Raw genomic sequence first — 22,382 nt, 5'->3', positions numbered from 1 at the left:
GTATATACATTTTATGGTAAGGTTTCCCTCTAGTACGACCATTAATCCACGAGCGATATGTTAACTTGTCGTTTCTGTTTACAATCCATTGTTATAGTGCTAACGTTGTTTACGTGTCTCCGAAGCCACTATGCTCGCAGATCACAATTGCCTTGTCGTGGTTTCCCCATTCTGCGGAATTAAATACAATATAGGTACATCTGAGTACAAAAAAAAACGTGGAAACTGGTGAATATGTAAAAGCATGTTATTTTCTGCGCTACATTAAAAATGAAAGTTCGACCTAATGAATCCAACACCCTCTTCTCATTCAATGAAAACAGGTAAATGGGTAGTCAGGGCATGCAAAGTTTTGCAAAAAGTAGTGGTACCACCCAATTAAGTTAGTAAATAAACGTATTTTTTTTCAATGCACCACAATTAATGTGGACCTTATGAACATATTTATACATTTACTGTATTTGTAGACGTTTGCGCTTGAGGACCAAACTTGGGCATACAATACATCCTAATTGGGAGGAAAAAAATCCCTGCAATACCCCTTGACCGTGTGACATTGCAGTTGTGTGCTGTTAGAATATTTTGACATTTGTATTCTGTCTTTAGTCAAGATGAGTGCAGCCACATCACCTGTCTCCCGGGTACGACAAGGATGGACATTATCGTCTCTGAAAAACAAAGGCCTATCACCAGCTGCCTGTAGCACACCTTTGCTGGCAGCCTTCCCCGGCAACGATGATGAGAAGGAGCGACGTCAACGCAGACGGTCAAGAGTGATTGACCTTCAGACTGCTACGGATTCCTCTTTGAACGACTCAACATCTCACAGGTATATTACTGCAATTAGGGTGAAGAAACACCCCGACCCCCTTTCATCGTGGGTCGGGGTGTTTTACTCAAATGAAATGACTTTTTTTCTTCTTTTCAGAACACCATATTTTCTCCATTTACGCAGACAATATTTTGCATTTCAAAATGTCATGTTCGGTAAATTCTGTGCTGCCCAATTATTTTCAGTAAGTTGACGAAAACATTTTGCGTAACTCAATGCTGCGAGAATGAATCGTAACATTTGTCAGAAAATGAACTAATGTCAAACATAATGTAAAACATTGTGTCCTTTGTCACTGTACTTCATACGCCCGGTGAAAAATACTCCTTACACTGACGATGAGCCCCGCTGCCACAACACTCTAGTGAATGTGCAATGACAATTCTAGTATAGCCCAAAAAGTTCTTTCCAAGGGTCACACTCATGTGCTGACAGCCTGCATCCCTGCCAACTACTTCGGTTTTGCCGTAAAAACTACGGTTTTCATTATCCCATTCCGGGTTATGGGTTAATAATGAACATTACAGTTTCCAATAAAAACAATAAATCCAAAATCATCAAAATGGTAAGTACTGTACTCAACGTTAATTCAAAACACGAAAACAGGCAATCGGCACAGTGCTAGCTGTTAGCTTCCCTGAGATAAATTGTGCATGTGTGTGGTACGAGTATTTCCTGGAATCCAGAGTGACAGCGCATTCCTGCAATCGAGACTCTAGAGTTAGCGTTGTTTTTAATCATTGGCGTGTCATGGCATCTGCCGGGGAAAAAATAATAAAAAAAAATTGAAAAGTAAAAAAAAAACGACAGTAGTTTCGTGAAGAATACTCCCAATCACTTCCATGAGTTCGACTTTGCTCAAGAAAAGGTGAAAATGACGTGAGTTTGAGTTTCATACCGGCCAACCTTGGCAAAAAACTGCTCGTATAAATGATTACAATTCCCGTATGAAAGTTGTAGTACGCCGTACATTATTCAAAATGATAAAAACCTGGGCCCCGGCCTATTACTAGGCTTTTCTGGTTTCAGAAGTTCGCAGGTATGAGCCTGCCGGTTGCCCCGCCTCACTATACGAAAACTAATCTCTAAATTGTTTTTAGGTGTGAATGGGTAGTTTGTGTGACAGACACATTTTCGCCTCTGCTCATTGCCGAATGCGCAGAATTACTCCGTCGCAGCGTGCCCTTGATCTCGTCGTTGGCACACCCGCTGCGTCAAGGCATTTATATGCTACGCATCTACAGTTATCCCTCGCTACTTCGCGGTTCACTTATCGCGGCTTCAGTGCATCACAGATTTTTTTTTTCGGTTGAGCAGCTCTGCAACTGTTGTTAAAGCGCTACATATAAATCAATATGTATTGTATTGTATTGTATTGTACCTTGCCTTTTACGCCAAGTCAGCTGGGCTGGGTGGCCCCTTTTGTGTTGCTCAATCATTATTTTGTGCAATTAACTTGACTCTGTTTATAATGCTTTTAAGATGCAAGAAAGTGGTCATCTGCACTTTATAAATATTTGTCTTATCAAAGTCATCAGAACTGCACTTTGTGTCTTAATCAGAGTCGTATTTCAGAGTCATATTTTTTAGGTCTTTCTTATGAGTTGCACAGAAAGTATTGACTGTTCACTAATTGAATTGACCAAACATGTGTTCAGTGCCTCAGGGACACCCGCTGCTGTGCCAAAGCTGTCTAATGCTCAAATCTCAGAACATTACTCTACCTGCATCAAACTCTCAACTGAGAATGTAAGTGCAGCATATTTTTGTACAGGTCTGAAAATATCGGGATTACAGAGAAATCACTGAGCATTCGTGTTATGATTACTAATGCACCGTTTGTCTCTTTTCGATAGAAAATTACCACGAAAAATGCCTTTGGTTTGCATCTCATTGACTACATGGCTGATATTCTCAAACAGAAAGATTCAGAGCTTACAAACTTCAAGGTACAGTATGTTGGAGGCTTGGAATCTGGTTCTTACTGGGCCGTGTGTTCAAGGAAAGCCCTGGTCTAAGAATTTAGTTACATGCCTACAAAAGTATGCTACACTATACTGCTGTGTTCTCAACTATATATTATGAGATTTTCTACTCAAACCTTCCCAGTAGACAAAACAAATTATGGCTCAGAATGAAATGTTTAACCGTTTGGTCCATGATTCCTGAATGACGGATCAAATCGCTTGAATAACTCACTCACTACCAGACGTGCAAAAATGTGTCCACTCCAATGCCAGAGTTATTGGTCATTGTCACTTGAATCCCAGGACCCACAGAATATTGAGTTTAAGGACTCCATAAACCTGTTGTACAGCATTAGAAACCTTAGATTATCTTCTTTCATCAGAAAAAAAAGAGTTAATTCCTAAATTATATCGGTCTGGAGTTATACGAGCTTGAAATGAGGGCGGCTGTCCAGAATACAATGTAATACATAAATGAGAAGGTTTCTTCAGCCGTCATCTGTACAAATGTGAAGGTTTCGGACGTTTCGCCTCCTATCCAAGAGGCTTCTCAAGCGAACTAGTCTGACTGGTCGTATTGGCCCCATTTATATATCCCTAATGTCCAAACATGGTGGCGCCGGACACAGGTCCAAATCCAAATTGAACCTCACCCCACCAGACCGGTTTAATGAAGGATTTTGTTTGTTCGTTCGATCGTTCATACAATAGCCTGCTTAGGCAAAACAGGTTAGGCAACTTTCGTAATGCTGATGAGGGTCGTTATGCTGATGAGGTGATACCGGTGGGAGTGGGAGTAATAGGCCAGTCGTTAGTCAGAAATGTAGGAACAATCAGTGGGGCCACAGGGAGGGGTCCTCTGCCCCCCCCCCGACCTGAGAGTAGGGACCTATCATAGCTGTGTCCGGCGCCACCATGTTTGGACATTAGGGATATATAAATGGGGCCGATACGACCAGTCAGACTTTAGTTCGCTGACGAAGCCTCTTGGATAGGAGGCGAAACGTCCGAAACCTTCACATTTGTACAGATAACGGCTGAAGAAACCTTCTCATCGATGGACCACTCCTGTACGACTGAGAGCTTACACAGACATTTCTCAATGCATATGTAAATGCTTCACTATCTTCAAATCGACAACAAAAAGTTTGAAGCAGACAACAAAAATAATCATAGACAGTGTTTTTCCCCTTTATTTTCCTCTAGTGCAAAGGGCTTTTTGTTTTGTTTTTTGGTGGGGGGTATTTGCAGTTTTCTGAGACATCCCAAATTATTTTATTGGTTTGTTAAACATAACAAAGACTATAACAAAATGACTACATGCTTTGTCATTTACAGGTGGCAGCTGGGACACTGGATGCCAGTACCAAGATCTATGCTGTCCGGGTAGATGCGGTTCATGCTGATGCTTACAGAGTACTTGGTGGCCTTGGGACTGAAACCAAACCCGGAGATGGTCAGAGCCTCATTGTTGTGATTGCAATAATTGTGAATTGTTTTGAAATAACTATGTACTTGTGATTTTATGTCATTTTAAAATGAAAAACTTCTGGCTGGTCTATGTGTGCAACTGTAGACAACAGATTAAATGAGGAAGCAGAAAATGAAGCCACTGAGTTCACTGCCAAGCAACCAAAGAAGAAGAGACCTCCCAAGAAGACTGTGGAGGAGAACCCGGGAAACTTAAATCGTGCTGAGTCCGAGAGGAAATGTGAGGTACTGTCATTTCTATTGAATTTGCATGCATTTTAAAGCCACTCCACTGCGCCAGCACCTGCACGTGTATATTACTACTGTATTAGCGCATATTGATACATGATCGATGAAAAGGTTTCTTCAGACGTCATCTGTACTTCTTTGTTTAGTTAAACAGCAATTGAAAGCTGTTCGTTTTTTTTTTTTTTTTACTTTGACGTCTGCCATCTTGCCTTACTGATATCGAGCCATTATCACCTTGCATTTGTTTTGGTGCGTTCCAAAGTTGTGGTAAGGATATTTCAGGCTTTTCCGTGATCCGCCGTAAACTGCCGAAAGGGCTGATTGAATATTCATTTACCCATGGTGCATTGTATTATTTACATCGAACATGGCGGATGGTTGCAATGTGGGGCATGAAAACGACTAAAACTCTAAAAGACATTAAAAACAGACAGCAAACAAACATATTCTTGTATTTTAAGAAACAATCAAATAAGTCTGCGGAGGGTAGTGACAAATCGTTGCAGAGAACTGCTGTTAATGTGTCAAATTTAGTGGATAATGGGAATAATTTCAGAGCTGTGATGCACATTGAAGATCTTCAAAGCAAATACATTTGTTTACGTAGACACTAGTAAGAAATATTGTGCTAAGTCGTCTTCTCTGTAATAATAATAATAATAATACATTTTATTTAAAGCGCCTTTCAAAACACCCAAGGACACTTTACAATAAAAACAATAAAACAAAGCACATAACAATAAAACCATAAGTAAAATGATACATAATAAAATAGCAGATAGAACTAGACATTGAAAGCAATTTTACACAAGTGGGTTTTGAGGTGAGCCTTGAAAATAGGGAGGGAGTCAATATTACGGATGTTGGGTGGAAGTGAATTCCAGAGTTTGGGAGCAGAGCGGCGGAAAGCTCTGCATCCCATCGTGGTGAGACGGGCAGAGGGCACATAGAGGTGAAGGGAGGATGAGGATCTGAGGGACCGAGAGGGAACAGAGATTTGAAGCAGGTCAGAAAGATAGGGAGGGGCAAGGTTATGGATGGCTTTGAATGTAAACAGAAGTATTTTGAATTCGATACAATGTTTAACAGGTAGTCAGTGAAGTTGCTGGAGGACAGGGGTGATGTAATGAAAGGAGGGGGTTCTAGTGATGATCCGGGCTGAAGAATTTTGGACGAGTTGGAGTTTATGGAGAAATTTCTGATTGATACCGAAGAGAAGTGCGTTGCAATAATCGATGCGGGAGGTGACGAGACTGTGGATAAGGATAGCAGTGGTGTGAGGGGTGAGCGAGGGACGGAGACGGTTAATATTACGGAGGTGGAAATAAGCAGACCGAGTTATGTTATTTATATGGGACTGAAAAGATAGTGAGCTATCGAGGATGATACCCAGGCTCTTGACCTGAGGGGAGGGGGACACGGTTGAACTGTCAATGGTGAGAGAGAAACTGTTAGTTTTGTGGAGGGTGGATTTGCTACCGACAAGGAGAAGTTTGGTTTTTTCACTGTTAAGCTTGAGAAAGTTATGGGAAAGCCAGGACTTAATTTCTGAGAGGCAAAGTGAGAGGGATGAAGGTGGAAGAGAGGCGTCGGGTTTGCTGGAGAGGTAGAGTTGGGTGTCATCCACGAAGCAGTGAAAGTGAATGCCAAACTTACGGAAAATATTGCCAAGAGGAAGTAGATAGATAATAAAGAGAAGTGGCCCCAGGACGGGCCCTATAGCCATACCAATACCCAATACCATAGAATATCAAAATAGCACAGTATTGATTGTGCAGTCATTAAAGAAAATAGAAACTGTTTGTTTATTTTATGTATGAATAATTTTTTGGATTTGAATTGAAGTTGTTGATATATTAGAAAAATAGATTTTCGTCAAACAATTGTTTTTCATTTGCAATTTAGAAATAGCATGCTCCAATGAATGTATGTTGGTTTATTTCAATCAGTTTTGTATTGTCAAGTTATGTTGGTTTTTTGAGTTCTCCCCCTAACTTGAAAAGGGGTTTTGGCTGTGTTGACCGGGGTTACACTGGGACTTCACTCTTTGACTCCAATGATGAGACAGATTTCTCCTTTCTTTTTTTATTTTGGACTTAATCGTCTCTTTTCTCATTGAAAAGACAATTTCAGGTTGCAAGATTGCGAGCTGATTGCAAGCTGATTTCAAGGTGAAAAACCTTTGAAGAAGGTAAAACAAAAACAACAATTAGGTTTACATTTGAGGGATTAACAGGCTGGTTTTGACACTAAACCGCCAAATCAAATTATCAAATAAACAATCGCAATAACAAATTCTCTCACCATCAGTCACCCTGGTCTTTACACAGTTGAACTCCACTGTTTTGGTAACTCCTAGAGCAGTACTTGAACCGAACGCTGAGCAGTGTAGAAAACTGACTGTTTTAAAGGAGCGGTTTGTTCTGGTGAGAGCCTTCCTAATTACTGAATAGATTTCAGCTGCTGGCACACCTGCCTTCATTTCAGCTCTCTCCTCTGGGGGAAATGGTGCCACTCATCTTTGGACTACAGCTTCAGCCATCTTTGTAGTTTGCCAAGACGTATACTTCTGCAATCTAGTTAAATCAGGTCCATCAATTTTAGAATTTGGCACCCCTTTCAGACACAATCTGGCCCCCTTTTAATTTCCCAGATGCATCCCTACTGTCAGCAGGCCCTGAATAAAACTTGCACTTTTCGAATCCTTTTGGAATACTTTGCTGTTAAATAAAAAAAAAAAAAATATATATATATATATATATATATATATATATATATATATATATATATATATATATCTCATCTCATTTTCCGTACCGCTTATTCCTCATTAGGGTCGCGGGGGTACGTGCCCGAAGACAGCTGAGATAGGCTCCAGCAACCCCCGCGACCCTAATGAGGAATAAGCGGTACGGAAAATGAGATGAGATGAGATATATATATATATATATATATATATATATATATATATATATATATATATATATATATATATATATATATATATATATATATATATATATATATATATATATATATATATAACACGTCTGTAGAATCAGAATCATGAAACACTGGACGTGATGTTATTCTGTCCATTTGTGCCAATGGATGGTCCTCACATGAGATTAGCCTTGATGTTGAGAGTGGTGTGGGAGCTGTGCCTCAGGGATGGGAGGTTGTGAATTTGGGACATCGTAGATGACACACATCGTCTGTAGTGTGCCATCGTCAGTAGTGAGAGAGCTATAGAGAGAGATGTAAAGATAGATAGAGAGAGAAAGACAGATAGAGAGAGATAGAGAGAGAGACCTAGAGATAGAGATCTAGGGATAGAGATCTAGTGATAGAGAGGTAGAGGTAGAGATAGAGAGAGGTAGAGAGAGAGGGTAGAGGTAGAGATAGAGGTAGAGAGATCGAGAGGTAGGTAGAGATAGAGGTAGAGAGATCGAGAGGTAGGTAGAGATAGAGAGAGAGAGAAATAAATAGAGATAGAGATAAATAGAGAGAGAGATAGAGAAAGATTTAGAGGTAGAGGTAGAGATATAGAGAGATAGAGAGGGTAGAGGTAGAGACAGAAATAGATTTAGAGATAGAGAAAGAGAGAGATAGAGAGAGAGATAGAAATAGAGATAGATAGAGAGAGAGATAGAGATTTAGAGGTAGAGATAGAGAGAGATAGAGAGGGTAGAGGTAGAGATAGAGAGATAGATTTAGAGATAGAGAAAGAGAGAGATAGAGAAAGAGAGAGATAGAGTCAGACAGATAGACTAGATAGATAGATAGATAGATAGATAGATAGATAGATAGATAGATAGATAGATAGATAGATAGATAGATAGATAGATAGATAGAGAGAGGGATAGAGAGAGAGAGAGCTCGAGAGATAGAGATATACATAGAGAGAGATAGGGAGAGAGAGAGAGAAGAGAATCATCATAGATAGATAGATAGATAGATAGATAGATAGATAGATAGATAGATAGATAGATAGATAGATAGATAGATAGATAGATAGATAGATAGATAGATAGATAGACAGAGATATAGAAAGAGATAGAGAGGGAGATATAGAAAGAGATAGAGAGGGAGATATAGAGAAATAGAGAGAGATATAGAGAGATAGAGAGAGAGAGAGAGCTAGAGATAGATAGAGATAGAGAGAGAGGGATAGAGAGAGAGGGAGAGATAGAGATATATATATAGAGAGAGATAGAGATAGGGAGAGAGAGAGAGAGAGAGAGACAGAGAGAAGAGAATCATCATAGATAGATAGATAGATAGATAGATAGATAGATAGATAGATAGATAGATAGATAGATAGATAGATAGATAGATAGATAGATAGATAGAGATGGAGAGAGAGAGCTCGAGATAGAGAGAGAGAGGGATAGATAGAGAGAGAGAGCGCCTCCACTGCGAGTTCTGTGTAGCGCAGCTTCTTGCGCTCATAGGCCTCTTCAACAGAGTTTTCCCACGGGACTGTGAGTTCTGCGATGTAGACAGCCTTGAGTGACGAGGACCAGAGCACCAAGTCTGGTCTGAGGGTGGTGGCTGCAATCTCCGCTGGGAAAACCAATTGCTGGCCAATGTCAACCCGCATCTCCCAATCGCGGGCCCCGGATAGCTGTCCAACTTCTGGTTTAGCAGTAGGATGGTTGGGCTTTTCCTGTCCCTCTCGGATGAAGGTCAATGGTGCTGTGCTGGACGTGGTGGCTCGCATTGGCAAGGAGTTGATGGTATTCCTCTTGCTCTCAAGGACAACTGCCAAACTCTTTAGGACCTGGTTGTGCCTCCAGGTGTAGCGGCCTTGTGTGAGGCTAGTCTTACAACCGGTCAGGATGTGTTTGAGAGTTCCTGGCGTTCGACAGAGGTCACAGGTTGGATCTTCGCCATACCATTGGTGGAGGTTTTTTGGAGATGGGAGCACGTCATTGATAGCTCTGAAGATGAAGCTGATGTTGCTTGCCTCCATTTCCCAGAGATCCTTCCAGTTGAGCCTTCTCTTCTCCAGGCCTTCCCACCTCATCCATTGTCCCTGCTTGGCAAGAGAGACAGCCCGTGCAGTTCTTTCAGCTTCCTCTTGGCGGCGCACCTCTGCTATCACCATTTTCCTTCTTTCCGATGTTGAAGCCTTACGCCAAGAAGATTTGTTTGTAAGGCCAAACCCCCCTCTTCCGAGCTGAACGTGTCCCACAATGTCGCTGTGCCTTAGAGCTGCTGTGGCCTGCTGCACTGCAATGGATGGCGTCCATTTCCGTCCCGTTGATAGGGGGGGGTGCAGCTTGACTGATCTTCCGGTCTCTGGAGTCTGTGAGGGTCATCTGAAGTCTCACTTTAGCGCACTTGTACTCTTCGGTGAGGCTTGTGATTGGAAGCTCAAGGACCCCTTTGCCATAAAGGCCGATGTTAGACAGACAGCGTGGAACACCAAGCCAGCGTTTCACATATCTAGTGATGGTTCACTCCATCTTCTCCACAGTTGACAGTGGGGCCTCATAGACTGTGAGTGGCCACATTACCCGAGGGAGAAGTCCAAACTGCAGACACCAGAGCTTGAGCTTTCCTGGCAGCTCAGTCTTGTTGATGTTTTCCAGACTATTGGTGATGTCCTGCTTGAGTTGCTGCGCTTGATCTTTGTCTCTGAGGCTTGCATTGTACCACCTGCCCAAGCTTTTGACCGGTTCCTCAGACACCGTTGGTATTGGGTCATCACCAATGCAGAACTTCACATTTTTTAGCTGTCCCTTGACGATTGAGATGCTGCGTGACTTGCTCGGCTTGATTTTCATCCGGGCCCATTTAATGTTTTCCTGCAGTTTTCCAAGTAGCCGCCTGGTGCAAGCTGCGGTAGTGGTCAAGGTGGTCATGTCATCCATGTATGCCCGGATAGGTGGGAGGTGGATCCCATTCCTTGTTCGCTCACCTCCCACCACCCACCTTGAGGCCCTGATGATGACCTCCATGGCCATTGTGAAGGCCAGGGGTGAAATCGTACAACCTGCCATGATGCCGACTTCTACACGCTGCCATGATGTTGTGAAGTCAGGTGTTGCGAATCTCTCAGTCGTACAGGAGTGGTCCATCGATGAAAAGGTTTCATCAGCCGTCATCTGTACTTTTTTGAAGGTGTTGGACGTTTCGCTTCTTATCCAAGAAACTTTGTCAGCAAATTAAAGTCTTACTGGTAGTTTAGGCCCTATATATATATATATATATATATATATATATATATATGTATATGTATATATACACCTACTGTCCAGATATATATATACCTACTGTCCTACTGTCCAGACATGGCGGTGCCGGACTCTGCTATGATAGGTCCCCGCTCTCAGGTTGGGAGGAGCAGAGGACTACTCCCTGCGGCTCCACTAATTGATTCTATTGTCCTTGCTCCGGTATCACCTCACCAGCATTACTAATCCGATGTTGCCTAAGCAGGCTATTGTACGAACGATCCAAATTGAACCTAAAGAGTTTGATGTTTCTCTTTATTTGTAAGTAGGTTCGTTGTCAGATCTCCCAGGCAGGTGACGCGCAGAGCTTGATCGTGGAGTCGAGCAAGTCGTGCTGTGAAACCCCGTGCGATGCTGAGCAGGTCTCTGCGAGCGGTGTGTCTGTCTGGGTCTGAGTCCGAGATGAGTCTCATTCTCTCTGTCCCACGACAGCTGCTTTTATACCGTTTTCAAGCGTGTGATATGCGTCAGGGTGAGACGCACATCAAGGAGATCAAGGAATTGAAAGACATTAAAGCGGCGGTGCGCACCGGTGACGCCACAAACTTCACACCACCATATCGGTTTAGTGAAGGATTTAGATGTTTTATGAAAATCGCCACCAAATGAAGATATTTTCAAAATGTTACCAGAAGAAATTTCAGTCTAAACTCAGCTGAAGTGTAATATTTTCTCATTCAGTCACAAGAGTTGACTTCGGACAGGATCATATCTAAAGCCTCTTGAGTACTTTAGTCCTCTGCATGATCTTCCCTTAGTTGAATGGGTTATTGAAAGAGTCCTGTTTTTATACATCTCATACACCCAACACATTCCATTTGAACAAGGTGGGGACAAAGCCTCACCTTGGTGTGAACAAGAACTCGAGAATGGCCTTTTGCATGTTTTGCATTCTAATCAAAGTCAACTTTATTGTCAAATATGCTAATATGCATGACATACAGCACAGATGAAATTACTGTCCTCTTGTGTGATGAAATAAATGTTGAGTGAATGGTGGGGAAAGAGTCCCACCTTGCTCCATTTACCGGAGAATGGGGGACTAGATTGAACATTGAGTTGTTGGTTTTAGCTAACAAAGCCATTTGGGTGTCCTCAAGACACACTTGAGGGGGTAAAATAATCCTGGCACTCCTTGACTTTTTTTGTGAGCTCGACAAGTTGTAATCGCATTCTGTTTTTAGAGCAAGATGTATGTTTTGTGGCAGCGGAATCTAAGATGAGAGGAAACGTCGTCTGCTGACCTGATTGTTTCAAACTTCTTTCAGTCATAAATCACTTGTGTTCTTTTTAAATCCCCCTTGTATATCATAATCATTAACTTTCTTTGGCCTGGCTGTTGTTATCCCTCCAGGTAGACCCCATGTTTCATCGCATGGCATCATCATTTGATGAGAGTAGCACAGCTGGGGTCTTCCTGTCTGTTCTCTTCAGTGAAAACAGTCGCTGTGAGCTGCTCTTTCCATCCCACATGACCCTTCTGCAGTCTACAACCTCCTACTCTTCCCCTCCTGCTATGACTGTCCAAACATCCCCATTCATGGGTAAGAAAAGAAGAAAATAATTCATAACTAGTATACTGAGTATGTCTTTTTTTCCTGTATGTATTTGCTGTGGTTAAAATGTTGAGGACCCCGTGGTTCAAACTCTGATGTTATTTTGACAGCTGGGCTGAGGCAGTGTCAGGAGAAAAGTGACATCTGCCCCTCTCTGCAGGATTTCTCCTTCACAAGGTGGAACCCTGAACAGGTCTGAGAGTAATTTGACTTACTGTAGATAGGTAAGCATTGGATGTCAGACCATTGTAGTTTTAGTTTGCAATGCAGTTCACGGTACTGCTAGCTACAATCACAATGAGTGTGATTTATGTCAAAGAATTATTATGTTACTGTACCTGACGTCATTTGTCGATGCATTCCGTAATTCCCATTAGTTCCCACTGCTACTAGCTGCCATCTTCAATGCACCAGCCGTTAAAAACAATTTCATAGCAGACCAGACTTTAGACCAGGTGAAAGCAGGAAGCAATGCTCAAACAGTCGTCAAGTGAATCATTTTATTTTATTTCGCCCTGATGATCACATTTTCTGAAAACAAACAGAACTATCTAATCACTTTAGGAGGAAAGGTTTACACACTAAACCTGCAGATTTGATTCAAGCGTCATTGGCATTTGTGCCCTTTCAGACAATGAACCAACTTTTGGAAAAAATGAAGCAAGGTGAACACGTTTTTGACGTCAATGCTGAGCCTGAGCCCGAAGCTGATGAAGAGGATTATCCCGAATTTGATGGTGACAACGAGGAGGATGTGGGTGATTGTAAGGAGGGGCTAAAGGAATATAAATACGGTTGTGAGGCCTCAGTTTCTAAAACAGGACGGTGAGAACGACAAGCCAGCACTTTTGTGTTCTACTCAATATAATATTGATGTGTTGCAGTATTTTGTAAACATGACCAGTTTCCAGTTGTAAAGAAATGATTTCAACCAAAACATTTCTTCCATTTGCATGCACTTTCTTCTAGTGATGTGATACCAATTGGAGAGGGAGATATCACCACTATGTGTCTGCAGCTGTCCACTCAGCCCAGAGAGTATTCGTACTTTAGCCCAAGGACAATGGCCACGTGGGCTGGACCAGGCTACTGGCAGTTCAAGCCAAAACACAGGTGTAAGTACAAATGAGAGGAAAATGAATTGTCCCCATAATCTTAGAGATTTGCGACCAGACATGGCCTCAATTTGTTGTTACTGCTAACTTGCAACTAATGCAAATGTCACACCAGGCGTGGATAAACAATAAGATATGACATTGCCCATATTATTTATTGAGACATAGCACATCTTATTTTTGCGTGTTTAACAACCTTGAATAATGAAGTAATCTCGGCTCAATTACGGCAATTCGCTTTACTTTGGAGTCAGCCAATCCACCATGAAGCGTCTCCAGCTGGTCCAGAATGCTGCTGCTCGGCTCTTCACTGGTACAGTATTCGTAAAATGGAGCACATACTGTAACTCCGACCTGGGATCCCTTCACTAGCTCCTGTAATGATATGAGCAAATCGTATTTGCATGTTCTACTACTGATGCCTGGCTATAGACCAAAGGAGCATGCGCGTGCTGCTGCAAGTCAGTCTGATGAGAGCCTACGAGAGCCGCACATGTCAATTGCCTTCTTCCTCCAACCTACACAGCCGTCCTAATAAAGAACCTCAACTCTATCTAGAAGTTGTATCATTTACCGAACCCGCTTACACAAAGCAACACATGGTGTCAGAAGCTCTTTCGGGTCAACGGCTCTGGATAGTGTGTCCGCTGTATACATCAGTTTTCCAGGGGTGTATGCAACCTTTAGTGAGTAGCGTTGCAGCCTGATCATCATCTTTTTCAATCTGTGCATAACGTGTTTCCGGCCAGAAGTTGTATCATTTACCGAACCCGCTTACACTAAGCAACACAGCTCCCTATGCATTTTTGAGTTATTTTCAAGATCTTATTATTTGTTTTCAAATTTTTAAATGGCCTCGCTCCTCCTTACCTCTCCGAGCTCATCCACCCCTACACACCTTCCCGGCGCTTCAGCTCTGCTGACCAGCCATGATTTGATCTGCCAAAAACTAAATGTAGGGTCAGAGTGGATTGAGCCTTTTTAGCCTAACTATTTTTTTTATTCTTCCCATCAGTGGATCACTTGCCTGACAAGGAAGCACGGAAAAAGAAGCCCAAAAAGGCCTTTGAAATCGACTTCAACATCGACGTCAACTTTGATACCAACTTCCGCACCACAAGAGTAACTGTTTTCTTTTTACAGTACCTTCATGACAAATATTTGCTCCCAAAAGTTCATGATCACTTATAAAATGTGAACTACATTGATTAGGTATAAAATGGCCAAAAAAATAGGTGAACATTCTGGGATTGCCTGGATTTTGGCATACATTTGTCAATGCAAAGACAGTTTTCAGTACCGCACAGACAGTACCGCACAATTAATTATGTTTTTAACTGAACACAACATGAAAACGGTTAATGTATGCAGATATTTGGATTTAACTGGTTAGTAACACCTCTCCCAAACTTAAGTTGCAAATCATGTATGCACAAGCATCAGTTGCCTCTCCACTGTTAAGATTCCACTGCCGGGCGTAATGTTTTATCATCTCCTGCAAAATGCCTTGATAAACTCTGAGATTCGATTCTTCTCTCAATGATAGCAATGCACGTGGTACAGAATAAACTCCAAACCATGATGCCGCTTCCACCATACTTTACAGTTAACATTGAAGATTGGTGGTGTACTGTAGCATGACACTATTCCAAATGAATCTTAGAATAAAAATAACACGTACAACTTAAATTGCAAGCAAGTTAAGATATCCAAATTTAGCCGTTTATCTGTCCATCTTGCTTTTGCAACACATCTGCCTTCATTGCTAATAATGTAGGTTTTGTTGTAACTAGATTAACAGTGAAATGAATGTTTCTTTTGTAGGCTGCCACTACTATCAGCAAGTCTGCTCTCAGTTCCTGCAACACGAAAACAACTCTCCCAGCAGATTTCCACTTTACCCCAGGGACTCTCTCACAACTCACTCTTAAACCCTCCATGTCGGTGAGACCACACTAGCTGTGCCAGCCAACAGAGATATCTTATTTATAGCCAATAAGTACAAGTGAAGTATGTGCAAGCATATGGGTGCCTATGTGTGTTCGCTGAGTGATATATATTTTTTTCTTTTGGTTTGGTTTCTCTCGGTTTACTCCTCCTGTGTTCGGATTTCCCGTTTCAGTCTGCAATCCCATTGCAAAACATAGTACTGTAGTCTTTAGTCAGATTTATTATTATTTAGCCATATTCCACATATTTCTGTGATTGGTTTTAATTATCAGGAACACCTGCAAATGATATATTATGTTTTTTTTTCTTTAATTATAGTTATGTCAAGAAGCGCAGAAGAGGTTGTCTGGAGCGCTTGAAGAAGGCATTGGTGACTATGACTACAACAATCCCAACGATACAGCCAACTTTTGTCCAGGTCTTCAGGTATGAACACCCATTTACATTTCTTTCTCCTCTGAAAAGTACCAGAAAGTTCAGATTGAAAGCAACAACTTTTGTCTCCTCACCTTTAACCCTGCAGGTTTTTCCACTTCCATGAGCATCACACCCTAGCCTATTTTTAGCTTCTCTTGGGGACACCAAAACAATGTTTTCTGTTCATGATGTTTCAGATGACCTCTGTGTTGAAGATTAAACATTAATATTTTTAAATCAAATCTGCAGGCACTGAAGCATTCAAATTAGCTCTGCTGTGCTCAAGCGCACATACCATATATTTTTCCTGCACATTTTGTTACATCACAAGTGGATTCTTCACTTCCATTTTATGTCATGTCTAAAACAGAAATATTTTTTCTACATGTTTTGTTGTGGCTCGAGCAGCTTACTTAATTTCATGTTTTTTGATTTGTTTTATTGCTTGTTATTGCATATATAATCGCTAGTCGACGTACGACACTTACAACATACAGTATACAGCATTGGTTCTTTTAAAGTGTCCTAATTATTTTTTTCCAATGGGAAGAAAGAAATATTTATTCAAAGTACTCTCAACACACTCTTTATTAAAGGACAACAGACTTCACTTTTTTGTTTCTTAACTGACATCAGAAAAACGTTTTATAGCATCTAAAATACCCAAAACATGCAGTATGATATTTTTATTCAAATGCAAAACACCAATAAAAATGACTTAAAGTGTCCAAAATCTGCAAAAATATTGAGCTGTGAATTGGGCATTTTCAGAAAGTCCCGCCCGCAGTTCGTGACGTCACGCCAAGATGTCTTGCATTGCTTGTCAATCAAAACAATAGCTTCAGATTCAGAGAATATGCTTTCTTTTTACACATCCGGTTATGAATATGATTCTAATAGTTCTGAAGCGGAAAGCATACATGTTTGCAATCGATCAAATAATTTATTCCGTGCCATTTTGAGGCAACATTGGGGGGAAATGTCTCACCCAAAAAGAGGCACAAAATGGCCACCGAGCTGTTGTGAGGAATGAATCAGCCCGTTTCCACAGGCTGATGAATTCCTTCCATGGAGCTTGTACGCCCTCTTCTGACGGCTTTTGGGTGCAACATGAGGTTTTCAGACCAAACATTTACAGCAAAACACATTGACGTGGTGGAAGGACTGCTACAATGTGTCTTTTTTTTTCGGTCAGGGGCATTGCTTTAGTGACGTCACGTACGGACTCGTCACCAACTCAAAAACAAGACTTCCTGAATATTCAGCGCAAGTCTTAAAACGTAAAATATAGCTATATGCGGTGGAATCTTATTAAATTACGCTCAGTAGAAGTCATTTTACAAATTATGGACACAACTTGTCCGGAGATGTCGGTTGTCCTTTAAGTAGAATAAGGGAATTGGTATGGCATTTTATCAACTGTTTTATCAACTCAACACTTATCTTTTACTTACTTAAGATACTCACACTAGAGAATATTAATCACGTTAGAGAAGGCAGCATACTGTGTTGTGTAAATGTTCTGTGAGTAGCCCACACAAAGTATTTTATGATGATTTGTTGGTGCAGCTTAATCAGCTCAATTTCATGTTCATACAAGTGTGACTATGTGACGATTATCCTGCTACAGTAAATGAACCATATTGTTCACAGTCTTTACCCATCATTCTCTTCAGGCAACTGACAGTGACGACGAAGTGGAAGGGTTTCCCGACTCTGACGATACGCAGCCCTTAGGAGAGAATTTTCCATTGCCCTCACAAGGAGTCTCGACTTATGGCGATGAAGATCTTGTACCTGAACCACAGAGAGTATGTTGTTTTCAAGCATTTTCTCACAATATCCGTTACCAATTTCTACTTGACCTAAGGTTTGACTTTACAGAGGTGAAATGGTTGGAAATGTTTATGTCAGGATTCTATTTACCAAAATAAACAAGCTACTACCGAGTGAACCCAAAAAAATACAGAAACCCTACAGAGTTTGTAGTTTCCTGAGATAAAAGCTATGATACAGATTTTAATCATTTATGGAGACTTACTGGCACAGACATACAAGTATGGTGGCAACTTTACAACAGCAATACAGTCCGCAGCAGTTTGTCAGACAGTTAACAATATGGTAGACAGCAAAAATGCAATATTATGTAGAGGCATTTTTCTACATTAGAATAAACTTGAATACACACATTACAACCTTTTATTATGGTTTCAATTAGACCAGTTATAAGTTAAAATACTTTACACCAGCTCTTCATTCCATTTACATTGACAAGATACGGATATTATGTCTTGCAATTGTGATAACATTTTCTTCATTTTAATCAAAAAAATGTTCCAAACCACAAAACTTCCTTGAACATTCGTTTTCACTCAAATACAACATTTATTTGAAAAACAACTTTGTCGTTTCGGATATTTTTAGCAGCTGCATGTTTGAGTTACGTCACAACAGTCACAACACTCACTTCATCACTTTGCTGCTGTGAAATGTAAATTTCTCCACTGTGAGACTAATAAAGGCAAATCCAATCCAATCCAACTCAGTCACAACACTAGGGGGCACTATGTAAAATAAGAACATGAGTTGAAGAACACAACGAACCACATTTAATATACAAGTCACAATGTGTGGGTCCTCCATCAAAGGTGACAAACCTTACTTAACCTGTGATAAACAGTGTTCAAAGAATGAAGACATTTCAGCAAAGTTCACATGTACAGTACGTAGCCTTACACATATTTTTGAGGACGTTGCAAAGGAAAAAATCTAATTGCTTTACCCTAGTTTCTTAAGGTGCTGGTCGAAACTAGATGTGCACAGCAAGAGTTCCAACCTCCAATCTGAATGGACACAACATTTTTAATAACACACAAACGACTTGAAGCTGAGTGGCCAAGACCTAAACTATGACGTGAAAACAGGGCTTTTGAACATAAATCATTCCGCTTTATTTGCTGTCAAATCAATCTTAAGGCTCATGTAATTTATTGTTGTACATGTAAAGATGCATGAATCATCAAATAGTCAATAGTGATTTTGCCAAGGTTATAGGTGCAACTGCTTACAAATTACAACTGCAGAAAAAAACAATAAAACCATCACACAGAGTGTTAATAAATTGTTTAACATGTCCTTGAAGGTGAACAAGATTGAGATCAACTATGCTAAAACAGCCAAGAAAATGGACATGAAGAGACTGAAGAACAGCATGTGGACTCTTCTAAGTGAAAGCCCAGAAAACCCCACCAAGGTAAATTAATTTGATAAATTGCCCACCGTTTACATTCTTATGTTGTTCTTTTTTCTTTTTCTTTCATTCCTTCATCATTGCATGCAAAGTTTGGATTTTTAACATGACCATGTACCATTGTACAGTATATTCAAATGGTTATGTTTGAATTATTTTCAATGCAGGACGTGGAGGTTACAGAGAAACCTGAGGTTTGTGTGGAAAAAGTCTTCAGCCAGACCATAAAGACCTTGCTTCAAAGGTAACCAAACAGAACGAACACACAGATTACCTGCTCTGAGAGACAAAAAACATTGATGAAAGGTTCACAAATAATTCAGTCTGGATTAGTCTTTTGTTGAGTGATGACATGGATTAATCTTAGATTGTTTGCGCAAGAAACGACGTTCGATTGGTTTGCACATTTCCTCCCACATTCCAAATACATGCATGTCAGGTTAACGGAACATTCGAAATTGTCCCTAGGTTTGAGTGCGAGCGTGAATGACTGATAGTTTATATTATTCGCGTCTAGCGGTAAACCAGTTCAGGTTGACCGCTGATTTAATTGTATTACTAAAGACTAACACTCTGCTGGTCTAGATTACCCACCACAATGGCTCAGAACCTGTCAGTACCAGTGGCGTTTGCTGCTCTTCTCCATCTTGCAAATGAAAAGGTGAGTATGACCTTGTGGTCATTTGTTTCACTGATGTGCCCTTAAATTTCTATCATTCCTGAGATTATTTTCTTGTACATTGAGGGGAGTCTTTCATATTGTTGCATTAGACACCAGAGAGCCCATTTTTTGCATGGTATTTTCTTCCAGCCTTCAGTAAAATAATTGTCTCATGTCCCCTTGCTTTTAAATTATTAACACAAGGTATGTACACAACAATGGTCTGAATAATAACAATAATAATAATACATTTCATTTATAAGCACTTTTCAAAACTCTCAAAAACACTGGATATCAATGCACAGCCATGCTCCTGCCTTTAGAAAATGTCAACAGTTTTCACATTTTGAAGTATTTCCAGACAATCATTAAATATGACCCAATTTTGGCCTGATCTACACGACATAAGGTCTTTTTTTCTCCTGCCAGTGGTGAGGTCTGATCATTTTTGTTACAGTACATTTTATTAGGCATGGTATAACAGTGTATATCAGCCTGACAGACGTATCTCGGCCCTGTTATATTGGATTGGATTGGATTTGCCTTTATTAGTCTCGCAGTGGAGAAATTTACATTTCACAGCACCAAAGTGATGAAAGGAATGAAAGTAGAAACACAAAATACATGAGCTGTTGGAAAGGCAGCCACTCTTGCGGCGCCGTCTTGAAGTCAAAAGAACAAAAAAAAAATACAAATAATAACAAATAATATGACAACACAAAGACACAGAGAGTCATTCCTTCTTAAGCACCTTCTGTACCCTCTTTGTTACATGAAGCAGTTCTAGATGAAAGAGGAGAGGATCAAAGATATCTAGTTTCTGTTCCGATGTCTTCCTTCTCCCCAATAAAACCACCGCATCTTCCTACTCCTACGTCTACTCACTGCCACCTGGGATTCAGACAGTCCCCCGCCAACCGTTCTGCTCGTGACTATCCATGGTTTGTCTTTTGGAAGACAGAAAATAAGGAGCCCATATCAAGACAAAATACAACACCTTTGAAAAAGTCAGCAAGCAAGAGGAGTCAAGGGCAGGGTTGCTGGGATGCAAAGCAAAAAGTGTCTGCCTTTGCCAAGGCCCAGACATTAATATTGTTGTTATTTAGCCTGGAATGGACAGGCTGTTTCAGATTTATCCCCAACTTCTCTAGTACCACCAACAGCCCTGTTCCAATATGACACACATTGATGGTTTTTTTTCTGTATGTTCCGTTTTTGCAGAATTTGGAGCTGGTGAAGTTTGATGACATGTCAGACATCATCATCAGGCAAGGCCATTGAGGAGATGTATATTGATGTATAAAAGGTTTTTTTTTTTGTTTTGAACCACACCTCCATTTTAATGTGTATATCTCTTGTCTCATCTGACTTTCATATTTCAAAGAAATGTAATCACATAGCATGGCATGTGGATATTTGGAAAAGTGTTCTGTTTTTATATTTTTATCGCAATATGGGCAATATCCATATTTGCTCATTTTTAATTTGTTTTTCCATTTTATATTGAGGATTTAAAATACATACAATAAATCAGAATTTACTCAACAGTAATCTGTATAGTAGTTTCTTTTTCACATACTTTACTTAAATTATTATCAATGTCTGAAACTCATGACAAAAAGTTAGCGGACACCGGGCAGACAACTCTGAAAAGTTGCCTGCCCGGCCATAAAGTTGACTTCCCCATTTTATACAACTTGAAACACAATAAGACGACTAATCGCAAAAAAAAACATTGTTACGAAGTATAAAGGATTTTTTTTAAATAAAGGAAGTACCTACCACAAACGCTCCCTTGCTTAATTTATGGCAGATATCCCTTGCTGAAGATTTTGCTCCAGTTGTCGTTTGTCATCATGGTGCACTCTGCTCAAAGCCATGTGAGCCCCTCTTTCTAAGCGGTTTTCAAAACTCTCAATTACACTTTTCAGTCAGGGCTGCCGTGTCGAGTATGCAAATTGGCAAGTTCGTTTGGCAATTTGTGTACTTGGCACGGCAGCCAATCAGAAGCCTGTTTCGTGCTTCGGACTATACCGTGACTCTAAAGCAGGTATGGGCAAACTACGGCCCGCGGGCCACATACGGCCCGTTAGGCTTTTTAATCCGGCCCGCCGAACTTGCCCAAATTATAGTACAAACAGTGTCTAAAACTCATGACAAAAAGTTAGCGAACAACAGGGCAGAAAACTGAAAAGTTGCCTGTCCCATTTTTCACAACTTGAAGCACAAAGAGACGACTAATCACATTAAAAAAACATTGTAACTAAGTATAAAGTTTTGGTTTTTTTTAATCAAGAATGCACCTACTACAAATACTACCTTGCTTAATTTACGGTAAATGTGCATGGCTGTAGATTTTGCTGCAGTAGTCGATTGTCATTGCGGTGCACAATGCAACGTTTGCATTGCTTCTTACGAGCCACAAAGCCCCTTTCATAAGTCTCACGTACACTTTACAGTCACGGTTTAATGTAAATTTACGTTTTGTACCGTCACATATGTTGTTAGCTTCTTTTGAATCTTTCTTCTGGGCTGAGGTTCTGTGCATCTATTTTGGAAAATGATATGAATTGCACGACTTTATAACGCTTGCGAAAGTCCGGAAGAAAGAAGCAGGCTTCTGATTGGCTGCCGTGCCGAGTATGCAAATTTCAACTGCAGGTAGTCTATGTT

The 22,382-nt window shown here is 40.6% G+C and overlaps 1 protein-coding gene across 1 annotated transcript in view; it reads left to right on the top strand.

Annotated features, from left to right (window-relative positions):
• Positions 1 to 21,408, top strand: part of ncaph (non-SMC condensin I complex, subunit H) — a 21,502-nt gene extending 94 nt beyond the window's left edge. The window contains exons 1-18 of the mRNA XM_088995554.1: positions 1 to 16; positions 607 to 829; positions 2,491 to 2,581; positions 2,689 to 2,781; positions 4,138 to 4,255; positions 4,376 to 4,515; positions 12,115 to 12,304; positions 12,427 to 12,509; positions 12,948 to 13,141; positions 13,286 to 13,431; positions 14,447 to 14,553; positions 15,256 to 15,375; positions 15,700 to 15,807; positions 17,475 to 17,609; positions 18,941 to 19,051; positions 19,216 to 19,292; positions 19,634 to 19,709; positions 20,931 to 21,408. The exon at positions 1 to 16 is cut by the window's left edge and continues 94 nt beyond it. Of these exons, the coding sequence (XP_088851680.1) occupies positions 612 to 829; positions 2,491 to 2,581; positions 2,689 to 2,781; positions 4,138 to 4,255; positions 4,376 to 4,515; positions 12,115 to 12,304; positions 12,427 to 12,509; positions 12,948 to 13,141; positions 13,286 to 13,431; positions 14,447 to 14,553; positions 15,256 to 15,375; positions 15,700 to 15,807; positions 17,475 to 17,609; positions 18,941 to 19,051; positions 19,216 to 19,292; positions 19,634 to 19,709; positions 20,931 to 20,990 (2,067 nt within the window). The 5' untranslated portion in view covers positions 1 to 16; positions 607 to 611 and the 3' untranslated portion in view covers positions 20,991 to 21,408. The remainder of the gene's footprint in view (positions 17 to 606; positions 830 to 2,490; positions 2,582 to 2,688; positions 2,782 to 4,137; positions 4,256 to 4,375; positions 4,516 to 12,114; positions 12,305 to 12,426; positions 12,510 to 12,947; positions 13,142 to 13,285; positions 13,432 to 14,446; positions 14,554 to 15,255; positions 15,376 to 15,699; positions 15,808 to 17,474; positions 17,610 to 18,940; positions 19,052 to 19,215; positions 19,293 to 19,633; positions 19,710 to 20,930) is intronic.
• Positions 21,409 to 22,382: the final 974 nt, after the last annotated feature.

This window comes from Hippocampus bargibanti, linkage group LG04 (assembly GCF_051943395.1).
Source record: "Hippocampus bargibanti isolate YZ-2025 linkage group LG04, ASM5194339v1, whole genome shotgun sequence".
In the NCBI taxonomy this organism is placed as follows: Eukaryota; Metazoa; Chordata; class Actinopteri; order Syngnathiformes; family Syngnathidae; genus Hippocampus; species Hippocampus bargibanti.
This window is presented reverse-complemented; position numbering and strand designations above follow the sequence as displayed.